The 23,542-nt window shown below is 38.2% G+C and overlaps 1 protein-coding gene across 9 annotated transcripts in view; it reads left to right on the forward strand.

The window, feature by feature from the left end:
* Positions 1-23,542, forward strand: part of SGIP1 (SH3GL interacting endocytic adaptor 1) — a 211,326-nt gene that overhangs the window by 126,001 nt on the left and 61,783 nt on the right. For 7 of the 9 annotated variants that reach the window (XM_059924166.1, XM_059924162.1, XM_059924184.1 and 4 more), the window contains 5 exons: positions 14,390-14,414; positions 15,381-15,432; positions 16,757-16,842; positions 19,851-19,943; positions 21,339-21,413. In XM_059924166.1, the coding sequence (XP_059780149.1) occupies positions 14,390-14,414; positions 15,381-15,432; positions 16,757-16,842; positions 19,851-19,943; positions 21,339-21,413 (331 nt within the window). Of the gene's footprint in view, positions 1-5,773; positions 5,786-11,204; positions 11,217-14,389; positions 14,415-15,380; positions 15,433-16,756; positions 16,843-19,850; positions 19,944-21,338; positions 21,414-23,542 lie in introns of all 9 variants that reach the window. The other 2 variants (XM_059924211.1, XM_059924177.1) reach the window with 2 other exon arrangements.

Raw genomic sequence — 23,542 nt, forward strand, 5'->3', positions numbered from 1 at the left:
GCAGCCAAAAACAAAACAAAACAAAACAAAACAAAATTTGTTGGTTGATTGAACAGAAGGATGCTCTTCACTGTGGGAAATATACGGAACTTGGTGTTTCACTGGGATATAAGGCAACTTATATCCCTCGCATTATTTTATAAAGAGAGAAAATTTTTTATTGTTTCCCCTTCAATTCAACCAAGTTTTTCTTCATTATCAGATGGATGATCAGTATGAACAATAACTGTTCTTCTCTTATAGGAGCTACCTGTAGGTTCTTTTCTAAAGTTTGTTAATGTGTCCTTTTCTGTGGCTGCCGGTTTTTTGTCAGAATTCTCTTCCCCTAATCCCATACATCTTAATGAGATGTCTGTTTTCTCAGCTCAGATTTCAGTCACTTAGTGTCCATGACCTTGAGAATAAAGGGTAGATACTTTATTATCTTTTTACATTGTTATATTTATTTTTATACTAAAGAGTTTCTATAAATGTAGGAATAATAGTATAAAAATAAGTATAACAGTATAAGAAAAAAGGATCTATCCCTTTGTTCTTTAAAGGAGAATTTTTTTTTTTTTTTAGTGCCAGAAATAATCTACAGCAATGAATGTACTTTGTAATTGTTTTAGAAAAAAATCTTAGAGTGCGAATCACCCATATTAATTATGTCAGAAAATGTTTCCTCAAAGACTGGGGGAAATTTCGTTTCTAAACAGAATGAAGGTGAAGTTTCCTTCTGGCTCTTATATTATCTAAAGGACAGGCAGTAACTGGACCTTAAGAACTACTGTTTCAAAGCAGCCACCAGCACAGCTGTGGTACAGAGCTGTACACGCCAGTCTGAGCTACTTGTCCTGAAGTGGCCGACCCAGAGGGAAGGCAAGATGGACTGGTCTCGTTCTGTTTTGCCCAGTTGAAACTCTCTTTCTACCTCCCAGCCTGTGTGAAACCCATCTTTATTTTATTTTATTTTTAGCATGGTACATGGGGAATCAAAAGAAGCTTCTAAAGAGTAATGAAAAACAACAACTGATGTCACATCCAGGCATTTTCTGGTCTTGTTTCATCTGTTTCATCAGTGCCTCTTCTCAGCAACCAAGAGTGACTAGACGTCCATGCTGAGAACTCCTGCTTTGGAGCAGAGCAAAGCCAGTCTTCACAGTGGCCTTCTAAACCCTCGTGGTGGGGACACCACGACCCCAGACTAACACCTGCCACTCTTCCTTCTCACTACACCCCTCCTGGCTCTCTGTCTGTGCCCTCTTCCTCTAGCTACTGGCACTGCCACCGCCCTCTCAACTTCCGGTGCTTGTTCAAGTCACCTTCTCAGTGAGGCCTCTCCTGACCACCTTATTTAAAATCACAAAACTCTCTACCCTGGTATTCCCAAAACCTTATATTTTTTTCTACTTTTTAAAATTGCATTTATCATCTTCTAAAATACTGAATACTTTGCTTACTTATTATATTTATTATTTATTATCTATCTCCTCCCCTGCCCCCCAAAAAGCTCATTGAAGTTTTTTGTTTGTTGTTCCTATTGTTTTGTTCACCAAGGTACCAAGAATAGTGTCTGGTCTTTATTAGGTACCCAGTATATATCAGTTAATGGTTTAATAAATGAATAAATAATCCTTTTGCTCCTTGTGAATACCTGGCTATTCATACGTAACTGATAGGAAGTGGTTATATCTATAAAAAATCTCATTAGCTAAAATATAAAGGCTCAAAATATAGCTATCCTATTTTTAAGGTTAAACAATTGTGGACTCTTAAAAAGCTTCTAAATTAGATCTGGCTTTTTGTGTCTTGATCCCTCTCTATGAAACTTGATGCCAAAAATTCCCATGGCAGCTCAGTTCCTTGTTCAGAGGACAAGGGTAAATTTAGAGCACAAAATCTCCATGTAAGGATCATTGAAACTCTGGTGTATATTTTCTCTATTCACCTCAGTTAGCTTTGGTCTGGGTCTCCAACAGAATTCAGTTTTAAATGCTGCAGATTTCTAGCCCTTCATGCAAAATGAAGGCTTCAACAAGCCCTAACTTGAATGACTACTTGCATTAGAAAGTGATTTAGGATAATGCAGCCAGAGAGAGACTCCATCCGCAGAGGGCAGGGGTCTGTGTGCTCCTTGGAAAGCTTCCTTGATCATAAGGATGAGCTACCTTTCAACAAGGCTTGCAAATTGGAGAATTATATTATCTCAGGCCATAGGGCAGGAACATCCCTGCACTTAGAGACAGTGGTTATATTTTAGGTATATATATTGTTCAGTCCAAAAATTCACTGTTTCTGTGAACACGAGTACCTGGAGGTACACATCTCTTTTTTGTTTCTTTTATTATCTTTTCCATAATTAAAAATCACTCTGATGTTATTAGTTCATTTTATTTATTTATTTTTTAAAAATTATTATTTATTTATTTTTGGCTGTGTTGGGTCTTCGTTTTTCTGTGCGAGGACTTTCTCCAGTTGCAGCAAGCGGGGACCACTCTTCATCGCGGTGCGCGGGCCTCTCACCATCGCGGCCTCTCTTGTTGCGGAGCACAGGCTCCAGACGCGCAGGCTCAGTAGTTGTGGCTCACGGGCCCAGTTGCTCCGCGGCATGTGGGATTTTCCCAGACCAGGGCTCGAACCCGTGTCCCCTGCATCGGCAGGCAGATTCTCAACCGCTGCACCACCAGGGAAGCCCTATTAGTTCATTTTAAATCAAGAAATATCTTTGCTTTTCCCAAAGGAGAATTGTTTTGTCATGTTTTATCTTTGGTTGTTTAACATTCTGAAGAAACCCTTAAGCCAAGCGGCCATAGCCTAGGTGTTGATAGCTGCTAACAATTAAAACAACATATTGAATAAAGATGGTTTAATCATCATCTAGCCTGGAATGGGCAGGAGGGGAGGGCCCTTATCACTCATGTGTTCATGTTTATTCTTCTGATTCTAATTTAATAAAATGCACTTAATTCTAGAAAGAGGCTGAGAAATTTACCTATATAATCAGAGTTTAATTCTAAGATCTGACACCATGCCTAAAAATACAAGCTCACTCTCTGAAAAGTTCATTCCCTGTGACCTGCTATGATAGACAGGCATGACCTTTTTAACTCCTTCCATTGGAAAAATCCAAGATTATTTTCCAGGCTCTGTGATCTGCAAGCTATTAGCTCTGTTGTTTCTAAATCCCAGTGCTGATAAGGGCCAGGGGAATTGGGCTGTGCTATGAGCCCACCCCTGCCCAGGCTTTCTGGAGTTAGACAAGCTGGGATCTAGTCCCACTCTCATCCTTTGTAACCACGTGACCTTGGAACGCAACTGAGCTTCCTTTTCCTCACTGGTAAATTAGAAATAATAATGACACCAACCTCATAAGGTAAAACAATAATAGTAAATTCTCAGTGAATGTTACCTGTCACTATCATCCATATCTTTTAATCCTCACAACTGTTCTATAAGATAGCAATCATCCCTACTTTACAAACTATGGAACTGAGGAACAGTATGTCTTGTGCAAAAGCAAGCAGAAAATAAGGGGTTAAGCTAATTTGAATATATAAGAACTTTTGCACTTCCTTCCATGACAACTTCTTTGAAGCTATTTGATTTTAACCCCAAAATTCTTTCTGTTTGTAAATCGAGGACCTGGACGTTAATAATTTTCATTTTTCTGTGCTACTTAGCAAGGGCCTGGGTCTGAAAGCAGCACCTAGGATGTGGGCCCTATCTTGATCCTCAGTTATGCTGAAACACTAGTTTTCTTTTTGCTATAGGAGAACATTGAGAGCTGATCACATAGCTCTACACCAATGTTTGTGCAAAGCTGTGCCACTTCCTTGGAGCCTTGGTAACATATATCAGCCCCTGAGGTCACTAATGGCCAGAGAGATCAACAGTTAAATAGGAGCTAAGTGAAACATTTATAGAAGCTGGTGAAGGTACCATTACAACTGGGGCCATATCCCTTGGGCTATATATTATATACAATTCAGCCTTATTTCAGAGAGCAATTCATCTTTCTATATTTTAAAAGACACTGTGCTTCAAACATTTGTATAATGTTTTAATGACCACAAAAATAAAATTCATAAACATGCTTTGAGTGCCTACTGTGCGACTTGCACTCTGTTTGGGGCTAGACAGAGGCCATTCATAGCCATTACTGGGAGCTAATAATCGAATGGAGACATCTAAATAATACAGAACAAAATAAGAACTGCAAAAATATATACTAGCCGTATGTATCTCTGTTTTCTCTGAGGCTGATAAATGCCAGGGAACAATTTATTCTAATTGGAAAGGCCCTCATAGAGGAAATATTACTGGCCTTGAAGAATAAGTAAGATGGTAATTGAGAGGGAGGGAAAAGGCATCAAGGCTGAAGAAACAGCTTGAGTAGAAGGCAGGGAAGTGTGAGTGTACTACAAGTTCAGGAGACGAGAAGGAGCGTCTGCAGCTAAGTGTAGGCTTCATACAGACAACAGTGGAAGACGAGGGAGTGAAGGTAAGCTGAAGCCCATCACGAAGGCATTAAATTACAGAATGGAGGTTGCATTCTATTTTCTGAATAATAGGGAGGTTTTTGCAGGGCAGAGTAATACATTGACTCCACTATTTTTGGAAAACATTTCTAGGGATGGTACAAAGGATGGATTTAGGAGATGAAATATGGAGGAGGTTGGCGGAATACTACTGTCAGCAAGCAATGAAGCCCTCATTAAGACAGTTGTGGGGGAAAGAAAAGAGCATTCCCAGGGGCCAGGGACCACTCACCAGGAAAATAATTTGTCATTGCCCAATGAGGGGTGGGGACAAATGAAGGATGGGATGGAAAAACTGATGGTTCTAGCCAGAGTATCTTGGGAGAAGATACTAGGGACCAGGTTCCCTGACAAGATTAGAATTTGGGGAAAATCTCACATTTTAGTTTCATGCTTGGCTGCAATGCATTCATGGAATTTTCCCGCTCCTTTCAATATTACAAAGCGTAATTCTCTGTTTTGAAAGTACAAAACTATTTGATAAAAGTAAACCATTCAAAAGAGAGCTTAGAATGTGCTCAAATGGAGGCCACACCTATGTCCTCTATCGCTTGAACTTGGACAGGAGGCAAAACTACCTCAACCCGTCTTAGGTTTTCAGCTGGGACTCTTCAGCAAAAAGACAGAATTAACAAGAGGAAAATGAACATAAGTTTATTAACATGTCTATTTCTTGTATACCTGGCAAACACTCAGGAAAAAAGAGTAACTCAAAGAGGTGGCTTCAGAATTCAGGATTAAATACCATCTTAACAGGGAAAAGGGAGAGGGTTGGAGGCTTCTTAGGGGAGAGTAATTTAGGGAAGATGAATGGACCCTTGGAAGCATAGATGAGAAATATGATAGTTTGTGACAGAGTTTGTCTGGATATGGTGTCGATTTCTGGTCTCGGCTCCTATGATGAGTCAGTCCTTCCTGGTTGGTGAAACCCTTATGACAATTGAGTTCCTTTTGGAAGATTTATCTTTAGGCAGATTAGGGTTGTTCAGAGAAAGCCTCTCCTGATTTTGCTGTTTTCAAGTGCCTACAGCTCAAAACAATCAATATGGCCAAGCGGCATGTTTTGGGGTGGTATAAAGCCGGCAGCCTGGGTATGACTATATCAGACATCCACGGGAAGCATTTATAAAAGCCATGCCTTAGAGAGCTGCTTTAAGTAAGGTTATTCTGAGCCTTGAGTGGTATCTTCTTGAATATACATTTCACCTCTTTCATTTTCTCTTTATTTTTCCTCCTCATGCCTACGCTTTTAGAGGAAAAGTCCGGTAAGAAACAACAAATCCTTTCTACATCTTGGCCAAACATTGTTTATTCTGTTCATTTTCATCATCTGCATATCTAATGACTGACTGTGTTTAACACCTAAACAAGATTCTGAATTTTAAAAACAAACCTTTGTGAACCAGGATACAGTCTAATTATGCCCCATGGGGATAAAAGGAAGCTGGTTGCTAAGTGATTTTCCAAACCTGTTATTAAGGGCCACAGGGTAATTTTGTAAAGATTCACCTCTGCCTCAATCACAGGCATATGTTCAAATATTTTAGTATTAAGTTTCATTTATTGTAGCTTCCACTTGGGTTAGTCAAGCTACATATATTTACCATGAGCTAGGCAAACATTTTTTGGTTAATTTTTTGTTGTTGTTGTTGTTAAATTTTTTTTTGAATGTACAACATGATAGCATCCTGAGTGATGCTTGTGAAGCTGGCCTAGGAAAGGGAAGTTGTCTTGTTTTCTTCTTTTTTTTTTTGCAATTAATCTGAAAAATTATCCCCTTCTGGAGTTGTCAGAGACAGAAAAAGAAGATCTTTATAAAGTGCAAATCACCTCTTACATGGTCCTTTTTACCACCAGGGTGATTTTCAGTGGCAGTACAGATCTGTTAGGATGTACCTACATCTTTTTTTTCTTTTTTTTTTAAGAGCAACAGTGAAACAGATCTACTAAAAAAAAAAAAAAAAATGCACTGTTCTTGTCTCAGCTGCCTAGTTTATGGGAACATGTTCCCAGGATGCTGATGCATGGCTGACACACGTGACCTCTCCGGTGGAAAATATGAAAATATTGTGTTTCCATGTTAACACACACCAAGAAGTAGTTGGTTGTCTGTTGACCTCACCTAAGTGGATGCTGTAATAATTGCTAAACCTCCCATCCTGCCCATTGACCCAAGCCTGGCCGTCTCTGTACCACATGCAGGAAATGTACTGGTAGCAATTCCATGTGATTTGAGGAAGGAAGAACAGAAGACACAGGAAGAACAAAAGACAGAATCAAAATATTACAATTTGTCAAAACATGGACCCAATGACGTTGCTTCCAAAAATAAAATTAGTACAGTTATAATTATTATTATTATTAAATTGAATGGCCCACTTCTGTGTAACTGCGAATCAACTCTATGTCACATGCTATGTGACATACATATCGTTGGGGCGCTTCAGCAACTTTTCTTTGTATTGCCAGCTATAAATTGGTACTTTCCATCTACCTCTACAAGAATTAAATTATGAGCCACTGCAGCTGCTGACCTTCAACACTCCCTGAAAGGAGTTCAGAGTGGAGATCAGGAATGAGGCAATCTGTGCTCTGGGAAAAACTGGCAGAACTTCAGATGGTTAGATATTTTCAGGAGAAGATTTTTTGAGCCCAATTGTTGCATCTCTTCGTATCTAGAAAAGCACTAAAATCCTTCATGGTGATGTCTGCTCCTCATGACTAGCAGCAGCCTTCTGCAAAAAAATATGTGCTTGATTGCATGTACTCCCCCTTCACCAAAATCACATGTGTACTGACCTGCCCCCTACCTCTTTGGAGCAGTTTCTCAGAGCTTTCTGAAATGCTGTCTCCCGAGCTATAGTCCTCACTTTGCCCCAAATAAAACTTAACTCACAACTCTCACATTGTGCATTTTTTTCTCAGTCAACAGTATTTTGCCAATTTCATTTATTCTCTTTGACCCTGAATCTTTCTCTGAATTATCCAGATTTGGCCACTTCAAATATTGACAGGACTAAGTAGTCTGAAATGTATCCGCGGTGCTTTAAAAACTCTTTGTTCCTCATTGGTTTTCCTCCTGCTGTTCTTACAGCAATTTCAACTACAAGCACTCCTTTGCATTGTTAGCTGTGCCTTTAAGGATGAGTCCTTCTCCTGCTCCCCCGCCTCGTTTTTCTTTGGCAATGCCCATGTTGTTGATGTTCAAACCAGTCAACTTTTAGTGATATCTTGGTTAGTAATAGGCTCTTTGTGTCTCTTCCTAAATGGAATTTCAGAAGATCATCTCTACCAAGTCCTACTGGATCTGGCAGGCATTCACAGTCATCTGACTTGCAACAGATATGGGAACAAATTTAAATATAGACACACACAACAGTTGGCGGGGGTGGGGACATCAAATAGGTGCTTGCCAGATGATAGATTATCTTCACCCTGAAGCATTTGAAAGCAAATAAGAAACTGGTTAGGACCATAATAATAAACATAATCATCATATTTTCTAATTCTTTCCTAGAAAATTCACTACCATGAATGACTGAATTTGCTATGACTAGACTGTATAAAAATAATATTTGTTTGGTGCTTTGTGGCTTTACACGTATTTTCCTCTGTTTCCCTATAGCACTGAATTTTAGCAAATGAGGATGTTGTAAAGCTTCAAAACCTGAGGTTGGTTATTTAGTGATTTTGACAAGCCGGACAGATTGTGTTTGGTTACTTCTTTTTATAAATATCTTAAAACACTCACCCGCATTGGCAAAGACTAAGTTAGCCTACTTAGCTGAATTTAAATTAATCCTTTTGTGCAGAAAAATAACAAAACAAAGCTGGTGTGGGGTAAGGACACTGTGGGTGCTGTGAGGACATTTACTGAAGTATTTTCTTTTAGGAAGGCATATTCATATAGCCAAGTATATAAATTTTAGAAATGCAAAATGTTCTGACCAAAGATCTTCATTCTAGTGACCAAATCATAACTTAGTAATGTATACCCACTTTGAAAATAGCCTCAAAATACAAACTAAGACTTATCTCTAAGTTGAACATCAAAATAAAAGTAGAGGGGAAAATAAAATGTTTTTCAATACCTTCTCCAGAATGCGTCAGAAGGTCAAGAGAAGTCAAGGAATTGAGCAATTAATGTTTAATTAGGAACACAAGAAATTTGTTCAGAAAACAAATAGACCAATTGCAAAGTCCCTGTTTGAGTAATCAGGTGAAATAATAATAACAGTAGATTTTAAAAAACTTGCTGAGAGCTTATTATGTGTGATACAAATGTCTGCAATCAGAGACAAATTGGCCACCTGCAGATTCTGAACAACTGAAGAGATGTTTTGTTTGGTCGTGCAGTTAAAAACAATTTTAACGCCATTTAAAAACCAGAATCTTTGAAGTTAGAAAAAAAAAATCAAGATATGCGTCTTCTCTGACAACTCTGAAGATCTGGCAGCATTAGGCCCATATTTTTGTGCTGCAAGCATGATGCCCCTGAGTTGTGGCCATTTCACCAAAGCTTTGTGAAACTCTCATTCCCTCGCGCACAGCACCCCTGCTCCTTGCCCTGCAAGCTTTTGAGTTTGTGATTTAACATGGAGAGTGTGCAGCTTACAGAATATATCAAGATCAGATACTGAATGTTTCCTTCCGCCTTTGAAGCAAATTCTATACATTGGTAGAACAAAGATCGAATGCTAAAGGCCTCAAAGTTCCTGGGAAATGACAGGAGAAAGAGTAAAGTAAAACTTTTAAAAGGAAAGCCTCTCCCCTCCTGGCGGATAATGATTTTGCTGTCCGTGTTCAGCAGAACCTACAACTGCTTTATGCTCCTTAATGGTGATAATTAGTGTATAGAAAGCCCTTCAATTTGACTTCTGGAATTCCTTTTATTTTGCAGGTTTCAGATCACTTTTAATTATGGACCTTGAGGTTTTCTGGGTCGACCTTTCCATAGCTTTTAGCTGGGTCTTCTGTGACTACATGAATTTCAACAGATGTTCCTTGATGTTCCTTTTTTTCATGTTATCTTTTACTAGAAAAAATACAGACAGGAACTACTGATTAAAATATATAGGTTTTTAATTCACTGGACTTAATTTGGGTGAATTTATATAATTGAAATTATTTTGAACAGTGTTGTTCTCTATAATCTTAATAAAGCTTATTGAATTTAAGGTTCTGCCTCTATATGGTTGCAATACACATTTTATTTTGCATTATTTCTCATAATCATCTTGGGGGAAATTGTGTCACTTTTAATACCCTCTTTGCTGTATTTTATGCTGCTTTTAAGAAGGAAATGTTTGACATGAAATTAAAGCTAAAATCATAAATGCCCACATCTTCTTTAGTGAAGAACTTTAGCCTGGTCATTAAAGAATTATGAAGTCTAAATCTTTATATAAAAGAGTGCTTGGATTTCTCTCAAAACACAGTATGAATTCGTCAGTAAAAGAATGTAAGCCCAGAAATACATATTAATGTGTCCTTTTTTCTAATTTCATTTAAATTGCATCCATGCATATAGACAGATTTATAAGAAAGATGGGATCAGTATGGAACAGAACTGGAAAAATATGGCAAATAATAAAATCTAAAATATTACAAGTAAAATCGACTGGAGTAGGTATAAAAGACTATAGGTTTTTATTTCTTGTCTATGTTATGGAGAGTAGAATCATCTTTTTCATTTAAGCAACCTTCTAGATACTTTTGTGTTTGTGCTTCTTGCTTGGATTTTGGAATTTGGCCGGTACTGGGTCCCAGGTAGCCTCTGGTGAATTCACGGGCTAGCGCATATCCTGAAAGTGAAACTGAGCAACAGCTCTTTCCCTGCTCACATCACAGTCACTCTTGTTACTACAGAAAAATCCGAAAGAGGGAGAGCAACCAGAGATTGCTGGGGTAAATTGATAGCAGCCATGATCAAGGTTTGAGGAGTGAAAGAAAAAAGTCGTAGGTCAGCATGTTGTGTTTTTCCAGGCATCATCTGGTCCACCAGTGTTTTATTGGTGCTGGACAGTTTTCATCATTCCCACCTGTGCTTGTCAGGATATCCTCATCTTCCCCACCACATTCTACCCGTTGGCAGAGGCTGCCCAAATCACACCAGGCCAAGAACATATACTTCAAAAAAGTCCTCATCCGTACTCATTCCACAGAACACTAAAGAGAAGGGCCAGGCAAAGAAGAGGTGTCTCTAATCCTGCTCTCTGAGTTTTGGAGGCTCCGATTAAAGCCTGAATTGTGTGGGAAATGCATCATGTCTATGATGTTTGCTAACACCCTTTTGTGTGGGGAAACAGTTTTCTCTGTACTACCCAGTCTCTAAAACTCCCCTCCTCAAACAATATGAAGAAAAACTCCATGTGACAAGACATTTAAATCTATCAGTAAAGTTTTCTTGTATGTTTCTGCTTTGTCTGTATGTACACATAACTGAAACTAGTACATCCCCATTAGCAAAGCTATATTATGCAATGGATAGATTCTCCTTAAGGTTCTCCTCATTATGGGTTAAATAAGCCACAAACACAATGACTGCCTGTCTTCCTTTGGCCTGATTACCTGGAGTGTCTGTTTAGTTGGCTGTTTATGAAATCTTCTATTACCCAAGCCTGTTGACTGATCCATCATTCTCTGACTAGGTGTCTGTTCTCTCTTCCTTTTTGCTGATCACAGAGGCGCAGCCCGGTAAGAATCCTCAACATTTTTACCTTAAACATGTATAGAGATAATTCTTGCCTAGGCAAGGTGGCCAGGTTGTCTTCTTGTTAAATTTATGATAACCCAGTATGAACAAGGCAGATGAATTAGGTTTAGTGGCTGAAAGTCTCTCATCTTATATGTGTCAAGAGCATGTTTTAGGATCATCAGAGCACTTTTCCATAACAAATTAAACTAATACATAGGTACCCCAACTCCTAGTGCTAAATGTAAAAAACGTGGTGTGTGTGTGTGTGTGTGTGTGTGTACAAGGGCTGGAGATTGTCCAGAAATCACCATAGAAATTTATAGCAAGGTGATAATAAAGAATAAGAAAACTGTAAGGCAAGTAAGGAAAGAATTTGTAAACCACATTGTTTTTAAGCCTGAATTTAATATAAGTAAGTCCCTGGACCATAGCTCAAATTGTTCAGTATACTGATATACAGTCATACAGCACCATAATTTCTGTCTTGGGAGGAAGAGACATACTTTCAAGTCAATCTTTCTAGGCTGTCACATATATATTTCCTCACTGAAGGCAAATCAGTATTAGTTTGCACTGTTCAAAGTAAATCTGTCATTTTCCTCAGGTTGAGAGTGTGATAAATTTGAGGCAACAAGAAGAGACTTTGCTATGTTTGAAATGACCCCTACCTGCCCAGTCAGTCCCTTGAGAGAGGAAATGGAAGTGAAACAATGCTGTCAGAAAGTAGGCCTATGCCAATTTGATCAGTCAATTACTACTTGAGACAAATACTCTGCGCCAGCTGACGAACTGTGGTTCTCTGTTTAAGCCACGTAGTTGATGATCAAAGATAACACCTACAGGGCATATGTGGCTGATTCCAATCCAGCAGTGGGGTCACAGCTCAGATTATGACAAGTTACTCCTTTTTTTTAAAAAAGAAAAAGAGTGAATTAACTAAGGCAAAATGCAGGAAGTCTATTCACAGTCTACCTATAAAGACAGTCCTTGAAAGGAGGAAAATGTGGTCACTTGGGGAGGAAAAGGTTTCAGGATTCAATAGGCTTTTTTCCTGAATGTGCTTTATGTGGTTGACATCACCTTAACCTTGTTCTAGAGTTGTCCTGTTTCGACAGCAAGGCCATCAAAGATCTGTATGCCGGATCATGGGACAATGGGACTTTCTTTTCTGTTGCTAATGGTTTCCTGCTTATTGTTTGAACATCTGTTCCTTTCTAAATTGATATGATTTTATTCTTTCTAATTTCTAAACAACAGTTTTCTTGCATATTTCTGCCATGTCTTGCTTCCTCTTCACTGATGATTGTTCATTCGTACGGAATATTTAATAAAATATTACAGAGGCTTCTTGTCTAGTGCCTCTCAACAATAAACATCTATCAAATGAATTGATACACCGGGAAATGATGAATACCAATGAACACCAAAGAAGCTTTGTATCTTTCTTGGTTTCATGAATATTACATTATAAATAAAGGGGTAAGACAGAGACCAAAAGGTCTTCAATACAGCTTCTGGGGTCCCCTAACTCCTGAATTTCAGGTCTCACTATACTAGGTAGGTCCTATTCCCTCAGTGTCAACCTCGTGATTGACTACTTGGACCTAAAGCCTCCACCTGACCTTTTCCTTCAGACTTTATTAATAAAAATCTGGCAATCTGAGGCTCTCCAACCTAGAAAAACATTTTAACTCCATTTGAACAATTTGTTCTCTTATTATTTTGTCTACAGAGTCTTATTTTCCAAAATCCAACCCACATCAAAACTCCTATAATGACCATAACTGATTTAAATGATCATATTTGTTTTAAATATTTATTAATTTAAATGAACATGTTAACTTAAACATACTGATTTAAAGTGTTGATCTATTAAAATAAATAAAATATTTATTAAAAAGTTTTTACTAATAATGTATTAATAATAATCTCTATATAACACATACATGCAAGTCACTAAAAAACATCTAGTGGATCCTTATTCAGTCTGAAACTGCTCCTCTATTGTAAATGAGTTCAAAATGAGACAAAATTCTGATAAATCCTTAGGAAAGAGGGAAAGAACCTTCTTATAGGTCTGTTACAGAGGTTTTACATCTTGTCCTGAGTTGTTTATGTTATCATTTGAGAGAAGAAAACATCTGTGACCACCATGTTGGGTCTTCACCAAAGTAGAAAAGTAGAAAAAACTGTGTTTGGTTACCACCCACCAAACTCATAGTCATAGCCTTTTGAAAACTTTCTTATACTTCCACTTCCCCAACCTGAACTCTGCCCCTGTCATTCTCCTAAGGAGGCCCTGCCAAGCCATGTCCCATCTTATGAGGCCACGCTTCTAGTGGTCTGCTTTTCTGGAAGCATCACATGCTAAGGACCTTTCACAGCAGTTTTGAATCAAAACTTGAATCAATCCTCTGTTATCAAAATAATTTTCTCCTAGGGCCTTATAAATCTGAAAATGACCTTCTCAGATTATTCCTGCCAGGGAAATTGTCATTCCCATAGAATCACAGTGCCTTGAGCTAAAGGAATGACGCCCAATTGATACCCAACTGATAGGTTGTTGCCCCCACGGCAGGCAAGTGAAAGAAATTGGGGTAGGGAGGGCGGATGGGAAAGAATGGAATTCTCTGGTTCCCTGAATAGAACAGCCCACTCAGTGGTAATGCCTTCAAGTTTTCCTTCTTTTTAACATTTTCCATGTGTATCTTTAAAAATTGCATTCATAAACTAATGACTGCTTCTACAAGCAACTTATGGAGCCCATCTGATAAGAGCAGAGAGTACTTCTCATACAGTCTGTAATTTTTAAACATCAAACATAAGTTAAACATGGATTTACTTTCTTGTCTGCTAGATTTCAAGGTTTTTTTTTTTAATAGACTATTCAATATTTGCTTTAATTTACCAAATCTACCCAGGTAAGGGTTTTTTTCTGGTTTGGAAGACTTATTATTTACTCTCTTTCCTCTCTGTAATCTTTGAGTAAAATGAAAAATTGATTTATATGTGTGTGTCTACAATTTCCAACTTGAATGCAATTCTGAGAAAAAATTCATTTTTCCCCAACTGCATTTCTTTGAGTTCAGTTTAATTGCAATGACAGAAATATACATATTGTACATAACATATATGTGGTCTTAAACCTTATAGTGTCTATTTCTAATTCTAGGGTGCAATTAAAAGGAACTTATCCAGTAAGTATATCTTAGCTACCAGAAATAGAGTACGATTTAAAAGAAGGAACAGTTCCTTGGATCTTGGAGCATATATACATTTGACTTATACACTCTTGGGCTTGATTTTTAAGGCTTACAAATGTCTTACTCTTACAGCAAAGAAATCTTGTAATGATAAAAGAAATCTTGCAATGATAAAAGGGCTCAGTGGGTTCTGAATGACTAATGTTTAGATCCTGAAAGTGAATATGTTTTTGGGTAAACATTGCTATTTTCTTCCTATATTTGTCAACTCTTACTGTATCATTTGACTTTAGAAATGAATTTAATCAAGTGTGTGTTTGCTGATTGGGGTAGGGAGAGGAGGAGGGCTGAAGGAACTGAAGGTAGATGCAACTTACCCATTTTTGTGTTATTTGATGTGAAAATCTTAGTAAACCAAAGCGATATGAAATAGGTTATAATATACATGTGGCATGATTTTCTTCTGCTGCAAACAGCACATTCTAGGAAATTTTAAATGAATGGTTCCTAGTTAAAGGTATAACATTTTCTTGGCATTTCAAGAAAAGAACAGGCAGAGAATGCTGGATTCATGCACTATGTACATATGGCCTGGCTTAGTATTCTCTTATGGTAATTGAGAAGCAGAACTGATCAAGGCAGCAGGCATTCAAAGAATGGTGTGCTATTCCCCTAAGCTCTACAGTGTACACATCTTCCATTTGCTGGCTTATCATGGTAATTCCCTGGTTAATTAGTTTTATAAATGCCAAAGAAAATGCTACTACATATGCCTAATATATGGCTGTTGCATTGCCAGGGGAGAGGGTTTGTTTTCTGGGTTTGTTTTGCAAAGTTTTCACATGGAGTTGCCTATTGATGGGACTTAAATCTCTAAGTGTTTCCAAACATAGCTCATAAGACATAAAAGAAAAAAACGGTAAAAATATGCCTAAAAATTCCCTTTTTCCTGTGCATCAGGTGAAGAAGTAGCGAGACCCAGGCGTTCCACACCAACTCCAGAACTCATAAGGTGAGCATGAAAAGCACTAGTTGTGTTTTATGCAAGGCATCATGCACTGTTAACAATGAAACAAATCTCCTTTGGGCTAAAGTCTCAGCATCTAATAACAAAGGGCCTGCCCATATGTGTACGTCACAGCAGTTTCAAATATGTTATCATTTCTCCTATGTGCAGCCTGAGGGAGACCTTTAGGAAAGTACTCTGTAGTCATCTAAAGTAACATCTATCAGAATATGGAGCCCCTCACTAATGAGAGGGTTAAAGGTCTACGTGAAGGCGTCATTTGGTGTCTGGAATGCTGACCTGAAATATGATTATATTGCCTTACAAAGAGTAGCCTGTTTAGCTGGCTACAGTTTTGTGATACATTCTACCTGCCACACACCAAAGGAATCTTCTATTTTGTTTTTTGTTTTTGGCAAAGCGTTGTGTTTTACACTGTGTAATCCTTGGGATAAGTAAGTATTGTGCACAGAAGCAATGTTTCCCCCAAAGACTCCTATTTCTATCTAAAGGCTGGATCCTTTTAACTTTCCCTCCTTCTCTAACCCCTCCCCTCTCCTCTTCACCTCTTATCCCCCAACACACACAGAACTCATCAGGAGCAATGAAGGGAATCAGGTCTGGGGACGAAATGGAGATAATTATGCAGCTTTTCTTTAATAATCAGTTTAAGTAATAATTAGTAGAAAGGATGAGCGTCTAACTTACTACCCGTCTTTCCCCCCTGATTCCTCAATGCTCTTCTTTTTCTAATGTGCAGTATTAAGGTATTAGGAAGTTATAATTAGTCAACTGTGTGGGGTGGTCGGGGGAGGATGGAAGTTAGAGGCTGGTAGACTCAGTTTCTTATTCAAACACAAACTTCCTGGTGCCTTGTTTTTTAACTTCCCTGTGCCTGACTTTCACTAATCATAAACCCACATTAACTACAACACAGAGATGTGGTGAAGACAGATATAAATGGTTTTTGAGATCTTAAGAGAAGAAGGTGCTTTGCAATAAACTGTTATCTTTAGTAATCTCTTCTAGGTATAGAGACTCAGATGCTCTGAAAGAATTTCTCTCCTCATCTTATTTCTGTTGGACCAGCCCCTTGGTCCCCCATTGAGAATGAGGGATCTTACCTCCTACTGATCCTTTTGTCCATATACATTTGACCTCTTCATAAATATACTTTTTAGCCCCTCGGGAGCTTGAGTACATACATATGTGTGTACATAAGTGCACACACATACATCGGCCTTACTGTGGAAAATATTTGAAAGCTTTATATCTTTCTTAACATTAATACTTCCTTTCTCTATGTTTTGCTGTAATGTGTGTGATTCAGCAGAAAACCTCCAGATGACACCATGGCACTTGCTCCCCTCTTTGGCCCACCATTAGAATCAGCTTTTGATGAACAGAAGACAGAAGGTAGGAAAAACTCTGTATATCTATAGGTTTGTTTTTCCTTTCAATAAAGTATAACTTACCTAGAGTAAATGTGTTTTGAGGCATGTTTTTAATATATATCACCAGATCTTCATGTGAGAGAATAGTTCTGATCTAGGTGTGCTCTCAGCATGGGAATTTAGTTAGCAGACCTCTAGTATTTCAGGATTTGAAACTTTACTTCCAGAGGTAGCTAAGAGCTAACAAGTTCACTCTTCAAAAGAGGTCAATAAGAATTACTGCAAATCTCTACAACTCACTGGATGGGGAACAAGTGTTCTATTAGCCAAACAGCCATTATTATGGAGCCAGACCTTCAAATTCCCCATCATAGGCACTGTCATGGTGATATAGCCTCTTTGACCACATTTTCTCTCTTGTCCGCCTCATCAGTGGAGGTGTCAATTGGATTGCTCACACAATAGACCCTGTTTGCAAGTTCAAGACCCAGGAATGACCTTAAATCATTTAGCAACTTAGAAATAAAATGTTATGGGAGAAATATCATTTTGGTTGTTATTGTTGGGTTTACCTATTAAATATTTACTCCTAGAATTAAATATTTTAACTTTTAAACATTAACCATTTTTGGATGGCTGTGAGTAATGTATACCTTGCTGACATAAAAGAAACTCTTTATGAAAGGGATCTAATCTATTCCTAAAATGTATTTATGTCCAATGCATGGATCTCCAGCAGCTATATATTTGATAATATGGGATGTTTTTATAGAAATCATTTGATTTAAGACCACTATGGTTATGTACAATCAAAGATGATTTTTCTAAGACCAGTTGGTGAAGGAAATTAGATTTAAGTGTTAAGGACAACAAGACTTGAAAGCATAGTGAGTAGGCTAAGATACAGTGACAAAGAGACTCCAAAGTACAGTGAATTAAACAAGATAGAATTTTATTTCTGTTTCATGTAAACAGCCTCGAAGTGCACAATGTAGGACTGGTTGGGCAGCTCTTCTATCCTCAGCATGTGGCCTTCATCTCTGGGTGCAAGGGGGCTGCTCCAGCTCTCACCATCAGAAGAAAGGGGGGGGAGGGGAGGACCCATGGAACTCACTGCCAATTCTTGTAAGAGCAAAACCTGGAAGAGACACACATCACTTCCAACCAGAGCCCATCAGAAAGAATTTAGTGCCATATGGCCTGCTTAACTTTAACTGTAGAAGAAATGGAGAATGGCTCCTGGGAGACAACTAGCAGCCGGCCACAGCTGAATATTTTTCAATAATGTAGTTAGCAAAGTGTATAAAGAACATCCCTAAATACTCCTTCAGTGATTTAAATGTCTACAACTTAGAATCCATAAATAAATGTGGCCCTGCAGTGAGGTTCTCAGTTATCTTATTAACCGATCTGTGATCAGTCTCACTTTTAATGGCATAAAGACATGTGTAGTGACTGAAGGTGGGGTTTGATTTGTTGCATTTGAATCTACCTATTAAAAAATCCCATAACATTATATAAACCTGATAGACAAAATAGAAAACAGTTCTTAAAAATCAAAGTGGTGTCCCACACTGAATCTATGAAAAACCAAATGCTACGTCAGATCTTTGGAGAATGTGTGCTTTCATGTTAAAACAAAACAGAGCTAAGACCATCATTGAGGTTTGTGGTGGAGATGAGATACACACCTGAACTTGTCAATGAGCCTGGCTTGATTGTTCTTTACGTGGTTTCAGCCCCTGAAATTCTGTAAAGTTCCAACAGTTGCACCCAGCATACTAGCTCTTCCAATATCTGCACCTACTTTTCTTATCTACTCACTCTTACTTTTTTTATTGATTCTTCTATCACTAGTTTACAAGGCCTGAGAGGAAAGTGGATATTTTTGGAAATAGGTATGCACGCCTGGGATCAGATCTTAGCTCTGCTACTTTCACCATGTATGTCATTGAGCAAGTTGTTTAATCACTGTAATCTTCGGTTTCCTCAATATCAACCACATGGTGGTGTGGTGAGGACTAAAATATATCATAATAGCTACTGGCCTTGTGATAAGTGTTTTACATGTATTTTATATACATTATATTTATATACATTACCTCCTTTAATCCTTTTAGTAACTCTTTGAGATTGCTCTTATTATCTGTACACTGAAGGAAGGGAAGTTCAGAGGTTACACGAATTGCCCAAGGTCCTAAAGTAAGCATAGAGGCTGGATTCAAATCCACATCCAACTGACCTCCCAGCCTGTTTTACAACCTAATGAATTACAAGCAGTACTTACACAGACCCTGGCACATGATAGGTGCTGAGAAGAGCTAGTTCATTACATTGTTACCATAGCAACAACCAAAAAAAAAAAAAATAGAAGAAATATTAGATTCAGTGCCCTTAGGCCTAATACCTAATTGCCCTGATTTTCTTTAGATGCCTAAGGACTTATTTATTTTTCTGGTTCTCTTAGTATGTTCACCAAACATTTTTTGAATAATTTAATTTCTCTTTATGATACTGTAAAAGGATTGTTTAAAGACCCCGTAAGATCCTTTAAAGGTGGGAACCACTGTACAGAATTAGGCATCTTCATTCTTGAAGCCTATTCATAGCAAACTTTAAATAAACCGACTTAAAACAAATGTCCATGGGAGTAATGCCTGGATTTTCAAGTGGGTGCCAGAAAGGAGCCAGTACATGTATTGACATTTAGAATGTCCTTAAGTGACCAACCAGGAAAGAATGCAGACACTCTGTTTTGCAAGTTTTTATTTAGCTATGTGTGCACACACAGACGCCCCCTGCGCACATGTGTGCGTGCGCGCACACACACACACACACACGCTCTGCTCCTATGTCCATTCTCTGCTTGAAAAGAATGAGGAACAACACATCTCTAAATTAATTTGCTAGGACTGAGGGAAGACAGAAATAATTTTGTGAAACTCAACTTTAAATTGAAATTTTAAGTTCTAAAGTCAGGACGTTTCTTTTTTGAACTCACCCTGGGAAATTTTCTTTTTATGTTTCCAGTTCTTTTAGATCAGCCTGAGATATGGGGTCCAGGCCAACCAATTAATCCAAGCACGGAGTCGCCAAAGTTAACAAGGCCTTTTCCCACTGGAAGTAAGTTATGTGTCTGCTCTGTCTGGAAAAATAAGTGACTCATTTTACTGTCTGCCTGCATAGTGAAATGAGGCAACCCTTACAAAGTCTACATAAGCCACATTTGGACTGCTTAACATTAAGAAGAGATGTTATTCTGATAAGCTTTAGAGTTAAAGGGACCTAGGACAGTTGGTTGAGACAGGAATAATATAATAAATAAAGTAGAATAAGTAACTTGGAATCATAGCTTCTTCTGACGTCCCACAGGCTCATTCATTCATTCAATAGGTTTATGTAGGAGTGATAAGCAAGTGAACTAAAGACCTTGCTATGCTCCAGGCATGGGCTAGCACACAACACAGAGCTAACCAAATCAGATAAGGTCTCTGCTAGTCCTACAGAACAACTGAGGCTGCAGAGAATAGAGAGGACACATTGAGAGGAAAGAGTGATAATTGGAGAACAAGAGAAATGATGCCATATGGTAGAGAGAAGCTGAGACAGGAGATCAGGGCAAATTCATCTCAAAGCAAAGAGAGCCATCATTTCCACTTATTCCAGAATGCCCCCAACCCCTACTCCAGGTGGCTGGGGAAAGAAGTCCTGAAGAAAAAAGTGAACTCATCAAATCTACCAAATATAGCAGTGAGAGGAAAACATACATTTAAAGAAAGAATAAGAAAACAGAGTACCTGTTGAAATTCTTAACTTTGCCCACAAAGTGACAAGCCCAGTTCAGAAGGATGAGTCTCTGGGTTGGGGCTATAATACAATACTTTTTCTATCTCATGGATTTTTTTAAGCTATAATTTCATCAAAGGAATCTGTTCATTCTTCCTTGATCCAAATCATTTTGCTTCAGTCTTTCAAAAATATACCCAAATGTAAGACATATAACTTTGAGAAATCTTTCCAGACTCCATCCAAGGCATAGTATCTTGACTCTATTAAAAACCCCTCACCTGAGCCCCTACCCAAGCTGTTCTCATTGTCCTTGACCATACCCTGGACAGTAATTGCCTGTGACCATGATCTTCATTCATTCAGTTGTAAATTCCTTGAGGGCAGAGGCTCGTTGTAGTCAACCCCACGTCCTTCATTCCTAGTACAGGACACGGGACCTCGTTGGCACTTGAGGCATATTGAACAAAGGAACGAATGAATGAAATGATGGTGTTATTGTTGTTACTATCTAACTTTCTCTTGACAAATTCTTATCATAAAATGGAAGAATCTGAATGAGTCCTGCTTCAATCCCTTAGCTTTGAACTTTAAAGAAGATGGATTGTTAATGGCTATTCCTTTTCCAATAGCAGAAGTATGAGCGAAAGCCCCAATCCTGCCTACCTAGGGAATACTGTGTAACTTAGGGAGAGTGTGATCAGCAATGCTTGGCTTCTTATCTCCTGGCAGCACCTCCACCACTGCCTCCAAAACACGTACCAGCCACCCCACCCCGAACAGGCTCCCCCTTAACAACTGGACCAGGTAAGCTCTATTTTTTCTGTTCTGGGATGACGTGGCAATCAGCAGTGGCCCCGTACCTCAACATGCTCTTGATGTGTTGGAAGCTATAGGCTAGACTAAACATGAAACTGTTTGCGTTTAGTTTTATTGCCATTACATTTCACTATGTAGATTTCTTTTAAAGTATCACTCCCAGGTTTCACAAAAGGGTTCACTTTCCCAACTCACTTTTTCTCTGTATAATGTTGTGGAACAAAGGCCACATTTACTTGTGAGATGGAAGAAAACAAACTCAATATCAAAAGTCATCGTTCAATTGACATCTCACTTCACTGGATCTCACTGTAATGATTTACAAATTAAAAGGCATAATTTGTATTGTTCCAAGAACCAATAAGCTTTTTTCTAGAATTAAAACTGTGTCGTCCACAATGATAATAAAATGGTTCCCGGGATATGCAGCATACAGGTAAGCTTGGGTGGTGGGAATTTTTCCCAGTAGTTATTAAAGTATTTATTATCCCACAGCAAAGAGATGTGTAAGGATGATGAAATATGGCAAGGAACTGCTGCATGCCTTTAGACAGATAATTTCTAAGGCACATCTTTACCATCTATTAAAATCAATACTATGTATTCCTACAGTTTATAATCTACCTAGTCTTACTGGACTAGCAAGTCAAAAGCAGTAGTAGTTATTTTATGTGCCTGGGTCCTTAGAATGCAGTTCTTCATCACCTTTGGAATTCTACTGTGGCTTCATCCTTAGCTATTTATGCAGCCTGGTGAGTTTGATAGCTACAGAGTGGGGTATTTATCGAGCAAATGCAAGACATAGTCATTTATGAAATTGACATTGATTCAGACCCAACAGAGAGTCATCCAGAGTGTCACAGGTAAAGGTGTTTGCAAGTTCAAATCATTTTGGCCCCTTGGATTCCCATGAATGTGTTAGAGATAAATAAATCTACCAGCAACAAAATTATAAATATTGTGGCCCATGCAAACTGCTATCCCATTTATCTGTAGCCTTGGAACCTTGAAGGTTAACTCTTTTCAAATGTGAAATATGGAAATACTAAGCCGGCTCTTATAGCTAGAAGTTTATTTAAAGGTAAAGTGGCTTCTGCTCACGCCTTGCAATTACTTAGGTAACGATTTCTAATTTAAATAACCTCGGTTTAGTAAAAGGTACACTTCCTCACATTTCAGTTGTTATCAAGTATTTCCTGCCAAGCTGTAGAAGATAGTTTTAATTTTTTTCTCTTATTACTGATAAGAATTAAAAAGAATAGCTAATGCTAATATTTAAGCAAAACAGACTTTTTTGTTTTGTGACTTCAGATAGATATATATCAGTTATGCCTTTGATGTTAACAGGTTAGACTTGAGAAAAGAAATTATAAAGATGTTTTTATAATTTTCTTCCCTATTAAACAGGTATGTATGTAACAGTTCTAATGAGTAGTAAATGTATTCTCATTATCCTATGTGTGTGTGGTGTGTGGAGTGTGTATGTGTATGTTTGTAAATATTCATGTGGGGATATCTCTTTAAATAATCTTTGTGCTGTGTTTCTGGTGTGTTCAAGGTGGAGGATATACAACTAATTATGATGTGATAATTTTTTTTAACTAACAGATATTGTCATTAGTTTCACGAAACATTTTCATTTAATATGCCAGAGTAGACAATCTTTATCAAATGAGGGTGATTTCCAGCTATCAGTTCTTTTTCAGTTGTGTCCTCTGTATTTCAGTAGGCCAGATTTTCCAAAGGGACCTCCCTTTTGGAATTTCCAGTTCCAGAGCTTGTACACTTCTGTGAACCTAACACTGCCTTCTCAGAATGACCACACTTTGCATGCCTGTGAGCAGCCTTGGAGGGCAGTCACGTGCTCAAGTGCTTTCGATGATGGTAGAAGTAGCCAACTCGGGTCACCCCACACAAGGGTAAATAATAGCAAAAAAGGCGATACTCATATTGTAGACACAGGGAACTCTTCCCTCCCCTTCAACTCCAATCAAGATTTTCCATTGTGAAATATGCCCACCTAGGCACCTCACAAGACAATCTATTTACCAGGCTTTGCCTCACCCCTCCCACTGCCCATACAAATAATTTTAACAAAGTCAATTAAATTTTAAAAT

Source organism: Balaenoptera ricei, chromosome 1 (assembly GCF_028023285.1).
Source record: "Balaenoptera ricei isolate mBalRic1 chromosome 1, mBalRic1.hap2, whole genome shotgun sequence".
NCBI lineage: Eukaryota > Metazoa > Chordata > Mammalia > Artiodactyla > Balaenopteridae > Balaenoptera > Balaenoptera ricei.